The sequence below is a fragment of the Neofelis nebulosa genome, chromosome 1, assembly GCF_028018385.1.
Source record: "Neofelis nebulosa isolate mNeoNeb1 chromosome 1, mNeoNeb1.pri, whole genome shotgun sequence".
In the NCBI taxonomy this organism is placed as follows: Eukaryota; Metazoa; Chordata; class Mammalia; order Carnivora; family Felidae; genus Neofelis; species Neofelis nebulosa.
The window spans coordinates 156,613,644-156,635,006 of record NC_080782.1 but is presented as its reverse complement, the minus strand read 5'-3'; the positions used below and the strand labels follow the sequence as shown (position 1 = coordinate 156,635,006).

General features: G+C 43.0%; 1 protein-coding gene across 1 annotated transcript; it reads right to left on the bottom strand.

Annotated features, from left to right (window-relative positions):
• Positions 1–1,383: 1,383 nt before the first annotated feature.
• Positions 1,384–14,679, bottom strand: LYPD8 (LY6/PLAUR domain containing 8). Its single transcript, XM_058741124.1, has 6 exons — positions 14,548–14,679; positions 12,248–12,357; positions 11,743–11,862; positions 9,753–9,920; positions 7,791–7,928; positions 1,384–4,508 (listed from the first exon to the last, which is right to left on the bottom strand). Exons 2-6 carry the CDS (start codon positions 12,300–12,302, stop codon positions 4,219–4,221), a joined length of 771 nt encoding a protein of 256 aa, XP_058597107.1. The 5' UTR covers positions 12,303–12,357; positions 14,548–14,679; the 3' UTR covers positions 1,384–4,218.
• Between the last annotated feature and the right edge of the window lie 6,684 nt (positions 14,680–21,363).

The window sequence follows — 21,363 nt, the reverse complement described above, 5'->3', positions numbered from 1 at the left end:
AGAAATGCAAATTAAAACATCACTTGGGAATGGGTTACAATTTTCTTCAGCAAAATTCTTCTAACTGGTCACTCTTCTTCCATGAAGAGTGTTTCTTCCTGAAACACTGTACTTGAAGCCTTATATCTTTTAGCAACTTTGCTAGTGGCAGCACTTTGGAGGACACCAGAATCTTTGGAATCACTTGACCCAAATAGCTGGTCTCTGTAGCCTAAGAGCAACCATCTCTGAGCCCATTGTCCACCACCCCACCTCCCACCCCCAAGACATCCTTTCCCTCAAACTTCCTCTGGTGCTCAGATCTACAGTCACACCTGGATACTTAAGACCCTTGCAGAATGTCTCAAGACCATTATCACTCTCACATCCTCTTGGGGTATATTCACTCATCCAGTTAAAAATGGAATTGATGAGAGTTATGGTGATTAGTGGTTTTAGCTTTAGTTCAGGTAATATTTTAGATCAAGAAGTATTTGGAGTTTTGGTTCAGATCATAATTCAACCAAGAGATGCAATATCCAGCCCACAAAGAAAACTCCAAACCTTCCTGCTGTCTTCCCAGCTGAGACACTGAGTAGGTGGAAGGGTCGGGTGGAAATGGTCCCCTGACTTTCCCCTTCCATGGGGCAGAGTTGTTGCTGGGAATAGCTGACCACCCCACCCCAAGCCATTGCTTTGTGTCCAGGTAGTTAATAACTGCTCAGTTTGATGGAATGTGGGCAAAGGATCTGCCCTGTCACTTCCTGGAGGGGACAGTGGAGTTACAAGTGGATGTGTGGGGCTGGAGTCGAATGGACTACAGGGATACTGGCAGAACTCAGGGGGTGGGGGTAACACTTGTTTTTTTTTACTGGAATAGTGGGCATGTTTATCAAAACTCATCAGTCTGCACACATGCATTTTATCATATGTAAATGATACCTGAATAAAGCTGATTCTAAATAAAATAGCCTGAGCTAAAAAGCTTTACAAACTAAAAAGTACAATGGAAAGAAAATGAAGCCATTTGTGATCAGTCCAGCTGTACAGTGTAAGTGTAGAATTCTGTGGAGCTCCTCAGCCATAAGGACTTATCCTGGAGCCTAGGCTAGGACTAAGGAAGAATTGGCAGCAAAGGGCTTTATCCCAGTGGTAAGTCCAAGACCTAGCCCAGATGAGAGGGGTCTGGAGTTAAGCATGGACAACCAGGAAAAATAAGGTAGACATTGAGCAGGAGTTGTACTCAGCTCTCTTCCCTACTCTGGGTGAGGAGTCAGGAACCATCAGTGCAAACAGAAGTGCATTTCTAGGGTATTAATTACTCTCAATTAAAGCAGGATAGCAGAGCATCTGCCTGGGCAGGTCTCCACTACTTCTCCATTTAAACTCCCTCCCTGTCCTGTCTTTTTGCTGTCTTTCCACATGACCCTGAGGTCTGGGAGAGCCTCCCAGAATGGAAACCTAACCCCACTCCTATTCATGTGCTCATGCTATGGCTCCACACAGCCTTTGTCTAATGCCAGAGTCTTTGCAACATGCAGAGACCTCCTGCAATCTGGCCCTCTCACCCTCCAGCCACCTCCCCAATTCTCAGCATCCTGGTTTCCATTCCTGTGTGACACTTTATACTTCACCAAAAATACCACTGCTTCCTCACATCAATGCTGAGCATGGGGAATTCCAGGAGGTTCTAAGAGCAGATCAGCTCTGGTGGTGTCCTTGGCTGCCTGGATTAGACAGCCATAGGGGGATGCAGATGAGCCTTCTTACAGTCCATGGGGCCATGGTGTCAGCAGCCATGAAGTGTGTGGGGAGGGGGTGAGATGAGAGAGGGAATCCTGAGACATGGAGGTAGTGAGGTCAGCATGCTTTGAGGGAAGTGGGCCAGGTATGTGCCTTCTACATCACCATTTGTGATTGTCCCCTCTCTCCCTAGAGCATATGGAAGAGCCACTTTCAAACTAGATTCACTTATTAATGTCTAATAGGGGCACCTGGGTGGCTCAGTTGGTTAAACATCCGACTTTGGTTCAGGTCATGATCTCATGGTCCATGAGTTTGAGCCCCACGTCAGGATCTATGTTATCAGTTCAGAGCCTGGAGCCTGCTTCGGATTCTGTGTCTCCCTTTCTCTCTCTGCCCCTCCCCATTCATGCTCTTTCTCTCTCTCTCTCAAAAAAGTGAATAAATGTTTAAAAAATTATTAATGTCTAATATTTACTCATTGCCAAGATGAACTATGTTGGCAGCTCTCACAAACCAATGTGACAGGCATTATCACTATCCCTGCAGTTCAGGTAGGAAACTGAGGCACAGAAAGGTGAGATCTGTTGCTCAGTGTTCTAGGGCTGAAATCTGAAGCCATACTCTGGTTCTATAGACCATATCCTTTATCATTGAGTCATACTGCCTCTGAGACAGAGACTTTGAGGTGCCTGTGGATAAACTACTTCCTCTCATGACATGTGATTTACTTCTGGCCAATATTATGAGCATAAGTGTTGGATGCAACTGCCAGGTTTGGCCCCTGGAGCATACTGTGTGGCTCTCTAAGCTCGCTCTCTCTCTTTCTTAACTTGTAAGCCAGATAGATGCAGAACACTTAACTGAGAGCCCAAGAAGTTCCATGGGGGAACCATGGGGTAAAAGTAGCCTGGGTTCTTCCTCACTCTCAGAGGATAGCTTCCCAGGACATCTGCCTAGTCAGAAACATCTGTACAAGTTTAAGTAACTGAGAAACAAACTGTGGTTATTAAATTCCTTTGTATTAAATATATTTTTGACTAAGACCTGTTTGTTATAGCAGCACAATTTAGCCTATTATTAATGGCAAAGGGAAGAAATCTGGCAGATACTATCTCAACCAAGCAATTAAGGTTAACACCAACTGTGATACAACACATCAACATCATATACCTCCCAATAAGATGAACTGAGAAAGACACAATATTTCTGTGGCATTCTTGCCAAAAATGTGTAACTTCAATCTTATGATGAGAAAACTTCAGGCAAGTTTAAATTGAAAGACATTATGAAAAATAACTTTCCAGTAAAGGAAAAACTCCAGAACTGTCACAGTGTGTAGGAGCCTGAGGAGACATAGCAATTAAATGCAAAGAATTGGATCCTGGGCCAGAAAAAAGGACATTAGTGAAAATTGGTGAAATGCAAAGGTCTATTACTTAGCAATATTGTGTTAATGCTAACTTCCTAATTTCAGTAATTGTAGCATGTTATGTAAGATGTAAACATAAGAGGAAGGTGGATGAAGGGAGTGCTAGAATTCTCTGTGTTGTTTTACAACTTTTTGGTAAGTCTAAAGTTATCTCAAAATAAAAAAAAATAATAAATACACGAATAAGAATGTGGTGATGAACTACTGCCATATGGTAGCTTTGCTCTTGATACATTGTCATCAAGCCTGGACAATCAAGACCCACATTGGTTTATACACCTTCAAAAAAATTTTATTACAGAAAACTCCATTCTTCCAAGTCCATTTCAAGACCCACCTTATTTATTAAACTTGGACTTCTGTGTCTATTGGATTGAATACATTTCTTGTTCCTTGGGTATCTGATATGGAGTCAAAAACTCTGTCTTTCATTGTAGGTTCTCAAGAAGAGGGACTGGGGCTCCGTAGCTACATTCCATTCTGTGAAGGCTATGAAACATCTGGTCACCTGGAGCACCAACAGCATTATGTCTCTGCCTGTGAGGTTAGGCAGGGGAGTCTGCCATGCTTCAGCATCTCCTCTGCACCCCTCTTTGGGCCCTGTGGACAATGTCACTGTGGGCCTGTGACCATATCAAGGACCATAACTGAAGAGCCAGATATCAGTCCTAGGGTTAACACAGGGCATTACAGGCATGACTGTGTGCAGGTGGGGATGGTGACATGTCAGTCCCCAGAAGTGCGGGGCTTTAGGCAGAAAATGCTAATAAGGTGAAAGGGTCTGTTTCTCAGAAGCAAGATGAGCAGATTAGGGAGGTCCTGGGAGCCCACACACTAAGGTGCACAGGTTTTAAATGCAAGAAACTGGGTTGTAGTGCTGGACAGCAGCTGAAAGGAAGCCCATCCCAGAGCACATCAGGACAGATTTGGCCAGCCAGTGTACCAATGCTTTAATAATGGAGAAAAATGTGGCTGTCACAGGGCTTTGCATGGAAGGCTGTGACTGCTATTTACTGAGCAGTTAACAGGGGAAGGGTGAGGCATTTGAGGGCTGCAGTTGAATCTCAGAGTAGCAGCCTCAGCAGAAGGAGGCTGGCAAAGGCTGCAGGGGTGAAAGAGACTTTGGACCCCATATCTGGGGTGGTGGGCTCATTGGAGATGGGTGTTGAGGAGCTGCCAACAGGAGGGGTGGTCAAGGTTGCATTGGGAATGGCGGTTGAGGAGGTGTTGGCACTGTCTACACACTCAAACTTTCGGAAGATGACTCCTCCAATTGTCCGGTTCTCAGAAGATAGGAACTGACAGGTGGAGTTACTGATGTTGGAACAGCCTTTCAGCACAAGCGTCTTAGACTCTGTGAATGCAATGGAGACAGTAAGGACTTCACCTCCCTTTTTGTGCTTCTTCCACAGGCCTCTCAGCAACCTGAAACCTGTTTTAAATCTAAAACAAGAGCTTAGAGGAAAGACCTAGGATCAAGAACACCAAATGGAGGGGCGCCTGGGTGGCTCAGTCAGTTAAGTGTCTGACTCTTGATGTTGGCTAAGGTCATGGTCTCATAGTTTGTGAGTTCCAGTCCTGCATCAGGCTCTCCACCAACAGCACAGAGCCTGCTTCAGATCCTCTTTCTCCCTTTCTCTCTGCCTCTCCCTCTCTCTGCCTCTGCTCTCTCTCTCTCTCTCTCTCTCTCTCTCTCTCTCTTTCAAAATAAATGAACATTAAAAAAACAAAATAACACCAAATGGTAATAGCAGAAGGGCCACATAGGTCAGAACACAGACCCCCACCTAACTCCAGAAGAAACTGAAGCTCCAGAAGGTGGATGCAAGCCTGAGCTCACAGAAATAAGCCTGGGACTCAAATCTCCAGTGTTTACTTGAGGAGCTGACAGGTGACAAAATCCAGGGATGGGCTCATCCCCTCTGCTCTCAGTCCAGGAAGGTCTTCTCCCAGACTCCCCTCCTCCAGGTTCTGCTTTCCATCCCCACTTTTCTTTAGACCTGAGTTCTCTCTGCCAGAATTTTCTCTAAGAAAACTAGAGGTGATCTTAATTCTAAATCTGAATTATATTGTATTTAACCCTGTTAAAGGTGCAAGTCCTAGGAAAAGGCCAAGGGAATTTGCAAAGAAGATGTTGTTGTGATTGCAACTACCATTATTGAGCTCATAGTATGTGCCAGTATTGCTCTAATGGCTACAACTTAAACAGCTCTGGGGAACAGACAGTTTACAGGGGAGGAAAAACCTGGAAGGGACTAGCTACTTATCTGAACAAGGGCTACAAACTTGCTTTGAGAAAGAAGGAAAACTCTCCAAATCCCTTTGAAGAAGACAATGACTTACTTTTCTATAGAAAATAGCAGTGCTGGAGATTGAATTAGAGTGAGCTACAAAAATGTGTTGCTTGGCACATGTCTACAGTATTGGGGGGGGGGGGGAAGTGGGCAAAAATAAACAAAAAAACACCCCTACATGTATGGCCACTTTGATCTGTCTGGCCTTCAGATTAAGTCAAATACTATGAATTAAAAAAAAAAAAATCTATCCTTGGCACCAAAAGATACCTGGTAACAAGCTGAGTGGAAAGAGAAAGTCTTTCTGATGATGTTGTTATCTTTAGACATAGTTTAGAATTAAACATCAGAACTGTGTTTAAATCCTAGGGATTTTTAAATTTTTTTTGAAAATCCTTATATCACTAAATGAGAGAAGTCAATGTGAAAAGGCTACATACTATATGATTCCAAATATATGATATTCTGATAAAAGCAAAATTATGGGGAGAGTACAAAGATCTGAGGTTTCCAGGGGTAAGAGATTAATAGAGGATTTTTAGGGCAGTGAAACTACTGTGTGTGATGCTATAAGGGTAGATACATGTCATTATACATTTGTCAAAACCTATGGAATATGCAACACAAACAGTGAATCCTAATGTAAACCTTGGACTCTGGGTAATAATGATGTGTCAATGTAGGTTCATAGATTACAACAAATGTTCGATTTTGGTGTGGAATGTTGATAGCAGGGGGAGTCTATGTATGTGTGGGAACACATATGGGGTATGTGGAAATCTCTCTACCTTTTTCTCAATTTTTCTGTGAACCTAAAACTCTTCTAAAAAATCTTTAAAAAAGTAAAAAAAAAGCTTCAAGATACGTGTGATGTTTGACCCCACTGAAAAATCTGCCATTACATGTAAACATGGATTTCCAATACTATAATTGCCATTAACAAAAGTTGAAATTAAATTGTACTTGAGTGTTGGTGTTCTTAAACTATTTTTATTCTAAGCTGTATTGTGACGGAGACTCACTGGCTGTTCTAATTTTAGCTTCATGTCTCTTCCTTTCCTGCTGGCCCACCACTAGACACCATTAGAATGCATTTCCACCCTCCAATGCAGTTTGGGTTCTGGCCAACAGAATGTGAGAAAGTGACTCATGTACCTCCAGGCCTTGCCTATAAAAACCTGCCTGCCTGGGTGCCTGGGTGGCTCAGTAGGTTCATGAGTTTGAGCCCCCCATGGGGCTCTCTGCTGTCAGTGGGGGGCCCACTTTGGATCCCCTGTCTCCCTCTCTCTGCCTCTCTCTCTCTCAAACATAAACATTAAAAAAAAAAAGACTTTCCTGTCTTCCTCTACTCCTTCTCTTTCCCCCACCTATTGGTAAGATTCAAAGAATATAGCAGGCAGCTGCCAAGTCCTGGGTAGGTGGGAACCAGAGCCTCAAGATGGAAGAAACACAGGCCCCAAAACTCTGCAATCAACTGCCATATGAGCAAAAAATAAACATCTGTTACATTGAGCCAGAGGATTTAGAAGTTGCTTTTTAGCAGTAATAAACATAACCTAACTAATAAATGTATTATTCTTTAAATACTTGGGTATAGTATTAGCTTTGTATTTTATAATGGTTAACTTGTGGGGCTCCTGGATGGCTCAATCAGTTTAGACTCAGACTCTTGGTTTCAGCTCAGGTCATGATCTCATGGTTTGTGAATTCAAGCCCCACATCAGGCTTTGTGCTGACAGCAGAGAACCTTCTTGGAATTCTCTCTCTCCCTCTCTCTCTGACCCTCTCTTACTCTCTCTCTTCCTCTCTAAATAAATAAATAAATAAATAGTTAACTTGTATTTCATAATGGTTAATATCAAATTACTTCTATAGCAAAAAGCAAATTTTTGGCTCTTAAACCCAATCTAACTCTTTCAGTCAGGTGATCCATGTTGTCATAAGCCGACACTTCTCAGTGACAAGTAGAGAGAAAAGTGTTAAGTATTAAAAGGAAATAAAAGCAAACACACACCCCCACAGAACAACCCAACCTAGTAAAGAAATAAATGCCAGGAATGACACAATGCACTTAAACAGGCCTGGCTTGATTATAAGCCACAGTAGAACAAGGTTCAAGAGGTGGACAGCCCAGAAGGAATGGTTCTGGACTAAGGTGGCAGAAATAGCAAACAGCTCAAGGCTACATTAACAGCCTCACTATCTCAAAGACATTCTGACCTTGTCTTTTTATCCTACTAACCTCCCCCAGCCTTCTTTTGTTAACCTAGAACTTATTACCCAACACTTGATATGTTTTCAACTCAAGTCTCATAAAAGGAAATCAAAACCCCAAGACGTACCAGTCTTAAATTCTGCAACAAGACTAACACACCGTTCTTCTTTATAACATTTCCTGGATTTCACACTACAGGAAGTTTCATTAGATCCATAACATGCAAGACACTCTGTGTTGTTGGACACATCTTCCTGTAGAGGAGCTGGGAAGAATAAGAGAAATTTAGAACAGTGTTAAAACACAGAACATGGCACTGCCTTGTACTGAAGGAGACAAGCAAGCAAATATGCTGGCCAGAGAGAACTTGAGAATGGGCAATTGCATGAAAACACTAATCATCCCCGCCAAATAGTTACATATCCCCTCAAAACAGTTATAGCACACAACCCCACACACTTGCCCTTACAAGCCATTCAGTCTTTAAGAATTATGGTCAGTGGTTGTGTTGGGCTGAGAAGAAAACCAACCTATGTCAACATTAGCCAGCTATGATGAACATGCCAATAAGTGTATAGATGTTACTAAATCTTTCTCTGAATAGGGGTACCTGGGTGGCTCAGTCTGTTAAGCATCCAATTTCGGCTCAGGTCATGATTTCACAGTGAGTTTGAGTCCTGTGTTGGGCACTGTGCTGACAGCTCAGAGTCTGGAGGCTGCTTCAGATTCTGTGTGTGTGTGTCTCTCTCTCTGCCCCTCCCCAACTTGTGCTCTGTCTCTCTGTCTCTCTCTCTCTCTCTCTCTCTCTCTCTCTCTCTATATATATATATATATATATATATATATATATATCTGCCTCTCTCTCTCTGTTCCTCTCTCCCGAAAATAAATAAACCTTTAAATAAATAAATCTTTCTCTGAATAAATGAACACATGCCATTACTTACCAAAATTATACTGAGACCCAGTTCTGCTATTAATGACCTATGCTAGAACTATGACCAATTAACCTTGCCTTTGTGGCTATGTTTTCTTCTCCTTGAAAAGAGAGCTTTGGTAGGAGGGGCATCTGGGTGGCTCAGTCAGTTAAGTATCCTACTCTTGATTTCAGTTCAGGTCAGGATCTCATGGTTCATGAGTTCAAGCCCCACATCGGGCTCTGCACTGACAGCAAGGAGCCTGCTCGAGATTCTCTCTCCCTCTCCATCTGTTCCTCTCCTGCTCTTTCTCTCTCAAAAATAAATAAACACTAAAAAGAGAGAGAGCTTTGTATGGACCAACAGTTGTCAAATTATGGTCCAAGAACTACTGGGAATCACCCAAGAATCTTTCAGGGAGTCCACAAGGTCAAAAACATTTTCATGATAATACTAAGATGTTCGTTGCCTCTTTCACTCTCTTTCTCTCATGAATGTACAGTGGAGTTTTTGAAAGGTTACATGACATGAGAGATTGCAACAGATTAAATAAATGCACAAGCAAATGCAAAGAAGACAACTGGGTTGTCTTCTATTAAGCCAGAAAACCAAACATGTTTGAGAAAATATGTAACAATGCCACTTTTCTTACTAAATATTATGTTTTGTTTTGGAAGGTATGCTTTTTTCTATTTAAAAATGTTATTAATGTTCACATGTGGGTTTATTATTTTTTAGGACCCTCAATAAAGATTTTTAAAATTTCTTTTGGACATTTTTTTAATTCTTAAAATTTCTAATACAGTAAATACTGATCATATGGATCACATAAATCAAAGTTCTCTGGAGTTCGCCATAATTTTTAATACCTACAGTCTTAAAATAGGGCCTGAAACCACATTTTAGAACTACTAATAAGCATCTAATTCCATCCAACTTGGAGTGCTATGATTTCTGTCTGTACTTGGAAAAGAGGAAAGCATGAGAGTAGTGGTGGTTTTCCCATTTTCCTGTAATTGTTATAATTGTTGTAAGTCAGCTATTTATATTACTTAGATATGTACTGAAGCTCTTGGACCTGAGATGTCCCCCAGAGAGTGAGAACCACAGGTGGCAAAGGAAGGGACAGGGACAGGTAGACAGAGGGAGGATGGCACACTGCCAGCACCCACCTAGAGCATCACTGGTGTCATTACACTCCTTCCCTTGGCAACACTGGCTTGTAAAGTGAAAACGTTCTTCACCAGACACGTGGACAGTGAAAGCTTCAACCATGTCTCTTCCTTCCCTGCAGTTCTCTGCAGAGCAGGCCTTATCCTGATATAATGCAATGGCTGCCGCTGCACAAAGACAAACACAGAATATCATCCCTGGGTGCTGAAGCTTCAGAGAGGGCAGAGACCCTGAATAGTGACTGCTTCAGGAAACAGTAGAAACATATCCTCAGTTCAATGTGATTTCAGAGACACTTGGGAGAGTTTCCTGCAAAAAGAAAAAATTTTCCCCATGAGGTAGTTCCTTCCTTTAGCAGGAGACTAGCAGAGGTGCAGGCTAAACTTCAGGACAAAGACTGATGAGGAGCTTGAAAATGGTAGTTCGGGTCAATATTCCAGAGTGCACTTATCAGTCTTAGCATCTTGAAAAATAGCCAAGCAGATCTGATGGTCCTAAGTGCAATCTGATGTTAAACCTGAATACAGTCAAGCTTTTAGATCAGAGCTATCTGATATGGTAGTTAGTAGCTATATGTGGCTATTTAAAATTCAGCTCTTCAGTCATATAACCACATTTCAAGTGGCCAATAACTACATGAGGCTACTATATAAGACAGCACTGATGTAAACTTTTCCATTATTGAAGAAAGTTCTACTGAGCAGCATGGATCCAATTTATAGGAAAATATCAGAAATAGGGGAAGAAAGAAATGACACCACAAAGAAGCAATTTGAGCCAGAATATGAGACAACTATAGGACAAATGGTCCAGTTTCTCCAACAAATCAGTGGGATTGAACAACAACAACAAAATGATGATTGATTCCTGTTATAAAACAAATTGGACATATTAGATCTGACAGCAAAATACAGTGTGGGGATTTTGTTTATATATAAATTCTAATACATTAACTATAACACAACATCTGAAACAATTGAGAAATTTTTAAGATGCCCTGGCTACTACAGAAAATTAAAGAATTCCAGCTAATTTTCTTAGGCATATAATGGTATGGTAGTTACATAAAAAGAAAAAAAAAAGTCCTTATCAGAGATGAATAGTGAAGTATTTTTAGGTGAAATTACATGATATCTAAGTTTGCTTTAAAATACCATTGCATGGGCACTTGGGTGGCCCAGTTGGTTAAGCATCCAATTTTGGCTTAGGTCATGATCTTATGGTTCATTAGTTCAAGCCCCACATCAGACTCTGCTCTGGCAGCTCAGAGCTTGCTTGGGATTCTGTCCCTGCCCCCATCTCTTTCTGCCCCTCCCCCACTTTCTCTCTGTCTCTCTCTTTCTCAAAAAAAAAATAAGTAAATTTTAAAAACAAAAGAAAAAATAAATTTCAAAAAATAAATAAAATATTATTACAAAAAAAGGCAAAATGTTGATAATTATTAACACAGGATAGTGGTTACATGGCAATGCATTATATTCTTCTTCTTGCTTTTGTGCATATTTGAAAATGCCCATAATAAAAAGTTAAAAATAAATCTAAGTGCTCTGAGAGAGAGGTAACAATCATGCCAGGAAAACACCCTGGGAGGGAGTATGAGTGAAAGTATGTTGGATCTGGAACAGGAATGAGCACTGAAACAGAGAAAATTGGGGAGGAAAAATGGAAGAATGCAAGCACCCAGAGCAAAGTTCCTGCTTTGCAGTTTACTAAGAGGTTCCCCTGTTTCTCACATCCACTAATTCAGGTACAGAATGAGATTTCAGTCAAGGGCAGCCATTCCAAAAAGCCACAAGGGCTTGCCTGTTTGCTCCTGCATTCTCATCTGACTTCTGCATTTTGCTTCTTCTGGAAGGCATATCCATGAGCCCATCTCTCTCTTTGCACAGCTGGGCCTTTCCTCAGCCTTCCTTTCTTCCCTGGCCACCCTATCCAGCTCCTGCCCCATGCTAATCCCAGAAATGGGGGGTTATAGCATCCCAGACTCACCTAGAGAAGAGCTGGCCAAGAAACTGGTACAGCTGACATTGGCACTTGAGGGACACCCAGTGATGCTGCTGTTGACACAGGAGTTTGTCAATGAATTACACTGCACACAACTCAGGGATTCTGGGGAGACAAGATGTCCAACATTGTCAACATTCAGGAGACACTTATAGAGTGTACTATGGACAAAGCACCACATCCATCTCAAGCTAAAGGAATAGCTGGGAGGTATCCCTTCCCTCTGGCATCCCCCAAACTTGAGGCTGTGAGATATAGCCACCCCCATTAGTTTCTCACCACTGTCCACCATTTCCCAGTGGGAATAACCACAGCACAGAGCCCCAGCTCCACTGACACCAGTGTGCACAGAGAAGTCTCCCATTATCCACTGACCAGACTTTGACATGAGAGGCCACATGAGAGAACCCCAGAGCACCAAGAACAGAAGACCTTGATGAGGTGTGAAAAGAGGTCTTTATTCCCAAAGGGTGTCATTGTTTTCCCTCACCTACAGCTGTTACCACAAGTGCCGCGATGATACAGGTAAGGAGGATGCCTTTCATGGTGCTGGATCTGGTGTCTCACAAGGACAAGGACTGTGGCTGTACAGCTCTAAGCCTGAAGAGACACAAATAAGGCAGTCTGGGGTCTTGGAACATCCCCTAATTGTAATCATACTTTGATAAGCCCAGCACACAGCCCATCCTTGTGAAAGAAAGAGTCAGCATTCTTAGCTGTGAGCACAGATTTGTGATGCAGTTTCTATGCTGTCCTTTTATGTGCATCAGTCTGGGATTTCCCCAATTCTGGATGCCTGCAGAAACATCTACACACATATACAAAACGCAGCCTGTGCATTTCCTACGGAGCCACTTCAGGTACAAGATGGGCAAGCAGAAGATTGCCAGCCCCACTGGGAATGGGATCCAAGAAGAAAGCTGGGCTTTCCTGTCCCAGAGCATAATGTAATCCTCTAGCTAATATCTGGCCTCGTACACATAATTGAGGGGCTTACCGTTGTCATCACCACCCCAGTGGGCAGACACCTATTGAGCACTTTATTCTGAGCACTCTGTGTTCTTTAATTCATGTAATGCCTCCACCCTAGCAGACAGGTACTATTATTAGCATCGCCCTCATTTCGTAGGGAAAATCAAGTCCCAGAGAGGTTAAATAAATCACTCAAAGTCAAGGTCACATTCTTGGGAGGTGATAGAGCTGGGGTTAGCTAAGGCCCCTAACCACCACCCACACTGCCTCAAACTCATGTGAGTACCAGAGCCCCAGGCCTGAACACAATCAGGCTACAGGACTGAACCAGAGGCTCCAGCACACCAGTCTTTCTGTATCCACCAATCATCTGATAGCTACAGTTTCTCTGTATTCATTAGGATCCTGAATCAGAGCTCCCAGAATTTCATCTTGCCCATGTATCAAAGGAGCAAGGAGGGGAAGTATCTGGCTCTGCACGGTGTCCTTCCTGATTGTTAGCTCATTTACCCTATAAACAGTAGCCACAAGCTGCATGTGGCTATTTGAATTTAGATTCATTGAAATGTTGAAAAAAAACAACATTCTGTTTCTCAGTCACCTGGCTAGTGACCGCTTATTGGCCAGCACAACTTTGGAACATTTCCTTCATCACAGAAAGTCCCAGCGCACAGTGTTGCTTATTGCTCTGCTCAGCAGGTGGCAAACTTATAGACAGAGATAATGAATGCTGCCCAAATTCACTCAGCTTGTTAGGCCAAAATTGGGACTTCATTCTGAATCCTTTAAGCTCCAAAGCTGAGTTGCACCATGATAGGGAGAACTGACCTTCACCTGGGAGCTGCAGCCCACCTCTCACCTCTTACCTTTCCACACTACATACATGTACACACCACACACACCACTTCAACTATGATCTCTTAGTTGACTTATTAGGGGTTGGTGAAAATGAAAAGAAACTAGTTCAATCAGGGGAGGCAGATGGGCCCATATATTATCTAATGGCCACAAAATATAAAAAAAAAAAAACAAGGAGAAAAATTAAGTATATCTAATTTGAAGCTTGTGGCAGATGTTCTCTTCATTGCACCCTGCATGTCCCCATGCCCGATGACCCCTCCAGCCTTCAGGAACCCCAGTAGGGAGAGAGGCTCATGGGGGTGAGCCTCCTGGAAGGGTCTTCTCAAGCCTTGTGAGTGTGGAAGAGGATGGAAAGGGAGGTAAAGAGATGAGCGTAAAGAGGCCATAGCAGCCATGCCTGGTACATAAATTGCTTCTCCTTGTGGCATAAACATGATTATTAGCCTCATTTTCATAGGGAAATAAAGGAGGCCCAGAGAGATCAGGATCCAGTCCAGGGACACATGGCAGAGAGTCAGAGTCTGGAGTGGTGAGAACTTGGGCCCTGCTTGCCACCTCTGAAGCCAGTGAGGTGGAGGTTGGGAAAGGGAGCCTCATATGGAAAATGTGAACACGCAGCATCTAAAAAAACCCTTTGCAAAGTACTTCCTTCCACTCATTCTATAATTGGGTATTTTCAATAGCCTGAGAGGGTTCTACCACAATTGCTTTCATTTTATACACAGGCAAGCAGAGTTCAGAGCAGGTATGAAAAGGACAAAGCACATACCATGAGCAAACCCCACAATGCACACATCTCTCCTCACCAGCCTTCCCTTTCCTGAGTGTTGCTAAAGAAGCCAGAGCCATGAGAATGCCCTGGACCACAACCACCCCCACAATGCCCTTCCCTTGGTTTCAGCTCCTCTCAAGGTGGGACACCCTCCCCCCACCCACAGCTTGGCTTCAGCCCCTCACCTTCAGAGTCTGTCCTGGAGACTCCCCACAGAAGGTGGATCCCAGCAGAGGATTAGAGCAGGTGTGTAAAGGGCCTTATATAGCAGGTGACTACACAATCAGAAACCACAGCTACCTGCAGGGAGGGGCATCTGGGTCAGGCTGGACTCTGCCCAGCCACAGGGCCACAGGGAGCTTAATCCTTTGGCAGCTGTGCAGTTGGTCAACTATCTGAGGCTTCCAGAATTTGAGTGCAACTTTGGTTAAGGCCTGCCTTTGGCAAAGCATGCAAGAAGTAAGATGTGTCTCAGGCATGGTCTTATGTTGGCTGTGGCCCACAGAATGGATTACAGTATCTGTTAATAAATCACAAGCCTCACATTATACCAGCTTGATAAAGCAGTCACCTTGATTAGCCCATTTACAGATAAGGAAATGAAGGCACAGGAGAGAAACATAAGAGACTTGCCCAAGATCACACAGCTCAGGCAGAGTCAGAACTCAGAATCAGGTCACATAGAGTCCATGCAGCTTAGGAAAGGGGAGTCAGGCCCCATGGGGCCTCAATAAGTCTCAGAGTCCTTTAGCCAAGATGAGGGAAAACCCACTGTGCAACTTCACAGGGTAGAGGGGTCACAAAGCCCTTGCTTGCAGCATGTCCTACACACCTGTGTGAGGGGCCCACAAGCATTTCTGCTGCCAACACCAACACTCGAATTCATCCAGCCTCACCATCAGGGAAGCCACTATTGATAAGAACCTGGGTCAGCACCTCCCAGCAGCATCACATTGTGCCATCGATGCTCCTGGCATTGAGAATAAACTGGAGTTACCTGCTCTTTTCTTCTTTCTGCTGTCCCTGCCACCTCAAGACACATATGCATGCACATTCATGCACACACTGACATACACACAAATTCAGACATATATTCACACACATCATAAACCACAGAGACACACACACACACACACACACGCATGCATGAACATCCATACACACACACACACACACACACACACACACACCCCACATCACACCAACATCCCCAGCCTGCAGTTAAACTTGGAGTTCTCCGTTCTTGAAAATATCTTTGTTTTTTAAAAAAAAAGTATGTATGTATGTATGTATGTATGTATTTTGAGAGAAAGAGAGAGAGTGAGCCAGGGAGGAGCAGAGAGGGAGACAGAGGATCCCAAGCCCTGACCCGGGGCTCCAACTTGAGATGGGGGGCTCCATCTCACAAACCATGAAAACATGACCTGAACCAAAATCAAGAGTCAGATGATTAACCGACTGAGCACCCAGGCATCCTGAAAATACTACTTATCCATTTGACCTACTCTGTCACTCAGCTTTCCCTCCTTTTCCCAAGCTCATGCATTCATTCAACAAACATTTTTTTTTTTTTTTTGCACTATGCATCAGGTCTGCTCCAAGCATTTGGGAGGTATCTGAGCAAAGAGACAGAGACTGCCCTCCTTGAGTGTAGTCATGAATGTGAAACAGAAAACATACATAAAGTGATAAACAAGCAAATTACAGAGTAGATTAGAATGTGGTGACTGCTCTGATGAAAAGACAGAGAAAAGCAAAAGCAAAGGTGAAGGGCCAAGCATGCTGGGGAACACAGGATTCAATTTTAAATAAGGAGGTCTGCATTGGTCTCATGAAGAAGGTGAAATTTGGGTCATTTTTGTAAGCAGAGCCTCTGACCATCCCTTGTTTTCTCTTGCTCTCTCCTGCCCTCAGGATGGCTATAACAGCATTTTCCTAAACAAAGGTAAGTCCCTCCCTTACAGAATCTGTTATGTCTTCACTCCAGCCACCTGGGACACCCCATTAAGAGAGGTGGTAGCAGGAGTAGCCAATGGGATGTGGTGAAAGAAAAGGCCTATGCATTGGACTTTCCCCAGCCTAAGATGGGGGATTTGAAAGGCACAATAACAGCCCCAGGGACCACTCTGTTAACACACTGAAAACTGACAGGAGAATCAGGCTAATCTACATTAATCCTTCTCAGAAGGCACCAGATGCCCAGGAAAATGGGCCAAAGGCAACTAGGAAGGTCTGGATCTGAATGCGGTCTTTGCCTTTCTTGCCACATAAGTTACTTATTAATCTGTCTCACTGGGCCTGAGTTCCCCAACTATAAAATGGGAACATCAGACCTCAAAGAAATGCTTGTTCGTTATTTCCTTCTTCATTCCTCACCCCATCCCATTGTGTTGTTTCTAATGTCATATAACAACAATGACATGGGAGGTGGGGATTGATCTTGAGTGATTTGGTTGCAGCCCTGGAGCTCAGCTGTACACAGCCATTCACAGCAGTCCTGGATTTGCCCTACCCAAGGTCTAGACAGTATGTAGATGGATATCATAACCCCCCTTGACAGATAAGGATGCTGAGCCCCAAAGAGGCCTCTCTGTTAGGCCTTCAGACACCTGGGCCAATATTCTTTCCACTCCAACACAGCTCATGTAGGGCCAGCCTCGGCCCCAGGGTTGGGAACATTGACCCACCTTCCCTCCTCCCGTTCTATTCCATAGTCAGCATGGAACTATCAGAACTAAAAAGCTGGAGTCACAAAACATTATAAAAATGCATGCCCTAAAGCAGACACTCCTTCTGACTAGCCAAGAAGTCCAGGGACCCAAGAGAAGAAAGACCTCAACACACAATCTAACTTTTGCTCCTAAACTAAGGACACTGGGCATGCCTCAGGCACCCTGGTTCTATTATCACCTTAGAAGAGAACAAAGCTGGCTGTCCTCATGACCATTCAGCAGGGGTAAGCTAAAACTCACCCAGATGTTGGAGAGCTTCTTTGGGGTGTGAACCTGAAAGCCATGTGGAAAATGGGTTTCCTAAACCATCAACAAAGCTTGACAATGAGTTCTCGGAGAAGTGCACTCCATTTTAGAATAAATTTGCAGAGGTAGGCAGGGTCATGGCAGGACATCCAGAACAGAAACTCCAATAGAGATCTAAGCCAAAAACTCAGCTAAATGTCCTTCACCCATGTTCCACCTGCTCTCCATCTGTGTTTGCTTCAGGGAACTGTCATTGCCTGGCTTGTTCCTCCAGCTTGAAAACGTGAAAATGAGGTAAAATCATTAAATTACTCTTCCAAGTATTCCTTATCTGCAGACACCACTCAGGGAAAATGGGAATGCTCTAAGAGATAGGCCTCCCCAATAGTCCATGCCCTGTGCAAGATAACAATCCCTGAGTCTTGGGTTCCCTATCTGTCAAATGGAGACAGCAATACCACCTACTTCTTAAGAGCTGTTCTGAGGCTTAAAGGAAATCACTGACATTCTGTATGTACTTATCATGTTGAAAGGGCTCCAAAAATGATGCTTCCTACTGCTGTCACTTTATGAGCTTACACCAGTGACATCATAGCCCGGGAGAATACACAAAGCCACACAGAGCAGGGGCTAAGATGAAGCCTGACCTCAGAGTGCTCCTCTGTCACTTACCAATTGATTGAGCTTAAACAGTTCGTTTAAGACTCATTCTCTGAGTCTTGGTTTCTTCACCTGAAAGAAAGGGACATCCACAATACCCAATGTGTTACAAAGATTAAGAGGAAAGCCATGATGCTTTTTGCACAATGCATACACTATTATAAATCTAGCCCAAGAAAATGTGGCTATTATCATTAATTTAGTCACTCAAAGTTTACCTGGTCTTCCTTTGTGGCAGGCAACCTGTCTAGTACTAAATAAAGAATTATCTCAGGAAATTTTCAACATGACCATTTCCCAATAGGCTCCTGGCTCTAAATGCAAGGCCTTTTGAAAGAATTGTTGCATCCAACATTATATAAAATCAGTTTGTTTGCATGATCTACTCTTGTGGACCTCCGCTGGACTGATGAGGAAAAACAAAACCCAACAGACAGGCCTGGCTTGACACCTGGCTACACCAGTTATCAGGTCTGTAACCTTGTTTAAAATTCTCAGCATCTCCATCAAAACAAAAGGAGAAAAATGTCTATTTCACACAGATACTGACTCACATAGTGGCTGACACACAAAAAGCACTAAATTAAAATGGAGGCCCCTTTCCCTAAATCCTTTTTCTGACAATTAAGACCTAAATGTCCTCATTTATTCAAGAAAATATATGTTAGTGCCTTTATACCAAGCTCTGGATAGTGGGAATACAAAGCCCTTGCCCTCCCTAAGATTTAAGCTGATAACAACTACAAACAAACAAGAAAACATTTTTTAAATACAAGTAAACAGGCAAATAAAGATGATTGCAAATCGAAGACTTGAGATGGAAACAAAATGGTAGCTGAGATAGGAAGGAATTGGGTTAAGGCAGGGAGACATCTCTGATAAGTGAGAAAGAACCATACAAAGACAAGGAGGTCAGATGGCTCCCAGAAGAGGACAAAAAGCATGATCAAAAACAGGCTCGTTGGTGAAAGACATGCCTTGCTTAAGGGACTGAGCAGAGGAACACCAGTTTATTGAAGAATCACAAGGTTAGTATTCACCCCCTCCTGAGCTCACTTCAATATTTTATGTTGGTTCTTACAAGAAGCTTAGATTAGGTGCAAAGAGCACTAGACTTGTTGGCAGGATATGGGTGTTCAAAGTTAGTTTTGTAATTTACTAGCTATTATGTTAACTTTTCTCCATGAATCACAACTTCCTTATCTATAAGATGGTAAAATTAGTAATAACTACCGAGAAGAAAATGGATGGTGACCTCCTGCCCTCATCTACAAAACATAAAGAGGAATAATTCTCCACTGGCTACATCATTTCTAACAAATGAGGTAGGTGAGCCAGACTAACCAACATCCCTTAAACATCATGCCAAGGTTATTGCGTCCATGTGGAGCAGAGTCAAAGTCATGTTGACAGGAAGATGTGCTTTCTTTATACAAGACTGAATTACATTGTCTTGGGAAGAATATTAACACCCACTTTTGCCCTCTGAGTAATGAGTGAGGTAAACTGCAGGTACTTCCACTATTGAGGAGTCTGAACTGGATCTGTTTACCTACCTCCTTTCTCATCCTTCCACTCTTCAGAACCAGAAACCCTGGACAGAAAATGGCCTCCATTAGCAGCTGTTCAGAGCCCAAAGTGATGGTACTGGGGAGACTCCTGAAAGAAACAAAGCATGAGGTAGTTCATGTCTCTTGGTATTCAGTGGAGTTGAATTTCTCTGGAGAATGGGAAGTGGGGAGAGAAAGTAGAAGAGTGGAGCCTTCATTAAAAGAGACAGAGGGATGGAAATTAGGGAGAGGTGAGGAGAGATAGACACAGAAGAAAAAAGGATAATTCAGGACCTTCCTTCCCTCCCTCTGCCTCCTCTGTGAGGCCCAGGACAAAAGTGAGTTGACTCAGGATCTTTCTAGATGTAGCTGTCTGCTGTTTCCCACGAATCTGTCACAGAATGCTCCTCCACCAATAGGCAAAACTGGCCAATTTCATTAAAGTGTGATAAATAGTTTCCAATTACTCTGATGGTGATAGTGATGACAAATGATAGTGCTGTTTTGTAGTGTGTATGTTTCTTTTACTATACTTTCTTTTAAAAATAAAATCTAGAAACCCTATGGAAGTTCCAGATGTTTGTTTGGGAGTCTAGGACATGAAACTCATTCTTCTGTTCAGCCAACATGTTATAAAAACAGCATCTAGAATGGAGAAGAGTTAGGAAAGACTGTCAGGACTAAAGGAAGGGGAAAAAAAGTACAAAGGCAGCTGAAAACAGACAAGTCATGAGAATATCTCCTGTAGCTTGCTTCCAAGGCTGTGTCTATTAACTCATGGGTATAAGGACAGGATTTCCATGTCCTTGTGACTCATTCAAATGGAATGTTTATTTAGGAATATGATACCATTTCAGACATATTAAATGAGCTATTAAAGGATGAAACTATGAAAAGTCTATATTGATGTTGGTGACAATAATAGTGTATGGAACATAAAGCTGGTTTCTATTTCTGGTTCTCATGGGCTGTGTGACTTTGTCCCATGTCATCCCCCCTTTTGTACCCCAGGAAAGTACTATAAGTGAAGAATTCAGTCTAGTTTCAAGTGTATTATTCTAACAAAGCTAACCATTCTGGGGCTTCAGACCCCAGAGTTCAAGTCTTTTCTCTGAATTCAAATGCAGTCATTAAGATTAAGAAGATGGGAAAAGTTAAAATGGTAGAGTAGGAGGAGGACCCTATGCTTGCCTTATCAATTGAACATAGCTAGATAAATATAAAATCATTCTGAACACACAAGAAATCAATCTTAGGACTGAGAGACAAGACTCTACAACAAGAGGGAGAGAAGAGGCTACATTGTGGAAGGTTAGGAGGTGTAGAGATGTGATTTCGGGGAGAAAAGGGTTGTGGCTGCTGTGGAGGGGAAGGACCCCTGATCATGGACAGAGGAGAAAGAGAGAGACAGACAGAGACAGACAGAGAGAAGTGCACAGAGGATTGCACAGGGAAAACACTTTCCCAAAATCATTGTTTAGGAAAACTATAAGGGCTGATTAGCATGAGGCTTTACAGCCAGTAAAGCTCAAAGACTGACATTTCAAGTCTGCCATGGCTGGGTGGAACCTAGAGGGTGCATTGGTGCTCCTGTGGAAAAGGAGGGTAAAGGCCTGGGAGCAGAAAAGACAATTTGAGGATACCCTGGGACACACTAGAAGACAAGTTACCCCCTTATTGGAACACATCTGGGAGAGGTGGCACTGCTTCTAAGGGGGCACAAGAGCTGTTATGTGTTATTGTACTGCCCAGTCCCTTAGCATAGGGGCAGAGACACCTGCTGGGGTCAGCTAACCTGGACACCAGGTTTTTG

Coding starts and splice junctions, on each gene's coding strand:
- LYPD8 (XM_058741124.1), bottom strand. CDS start 12,302: ATGAAAGGCATCCTCCTTACCTGTATCATCGCGGCACTTGTGGTAACA. Junction 11,863..12,247: donor ACTTGTGGTAACAGCTGTAG/GTGAGGGAAAAC, acceptor TTGTCTCCCCAG/AATCCCTGAGTTGTGTGCAG. Junction 4,509..7,790: donor TGTTGCAGAATTTAAGACTG/GTACGTCTTGGG, acceptor TTGCATTCACAG/AGTCTAAGACGCTTGTGCTG.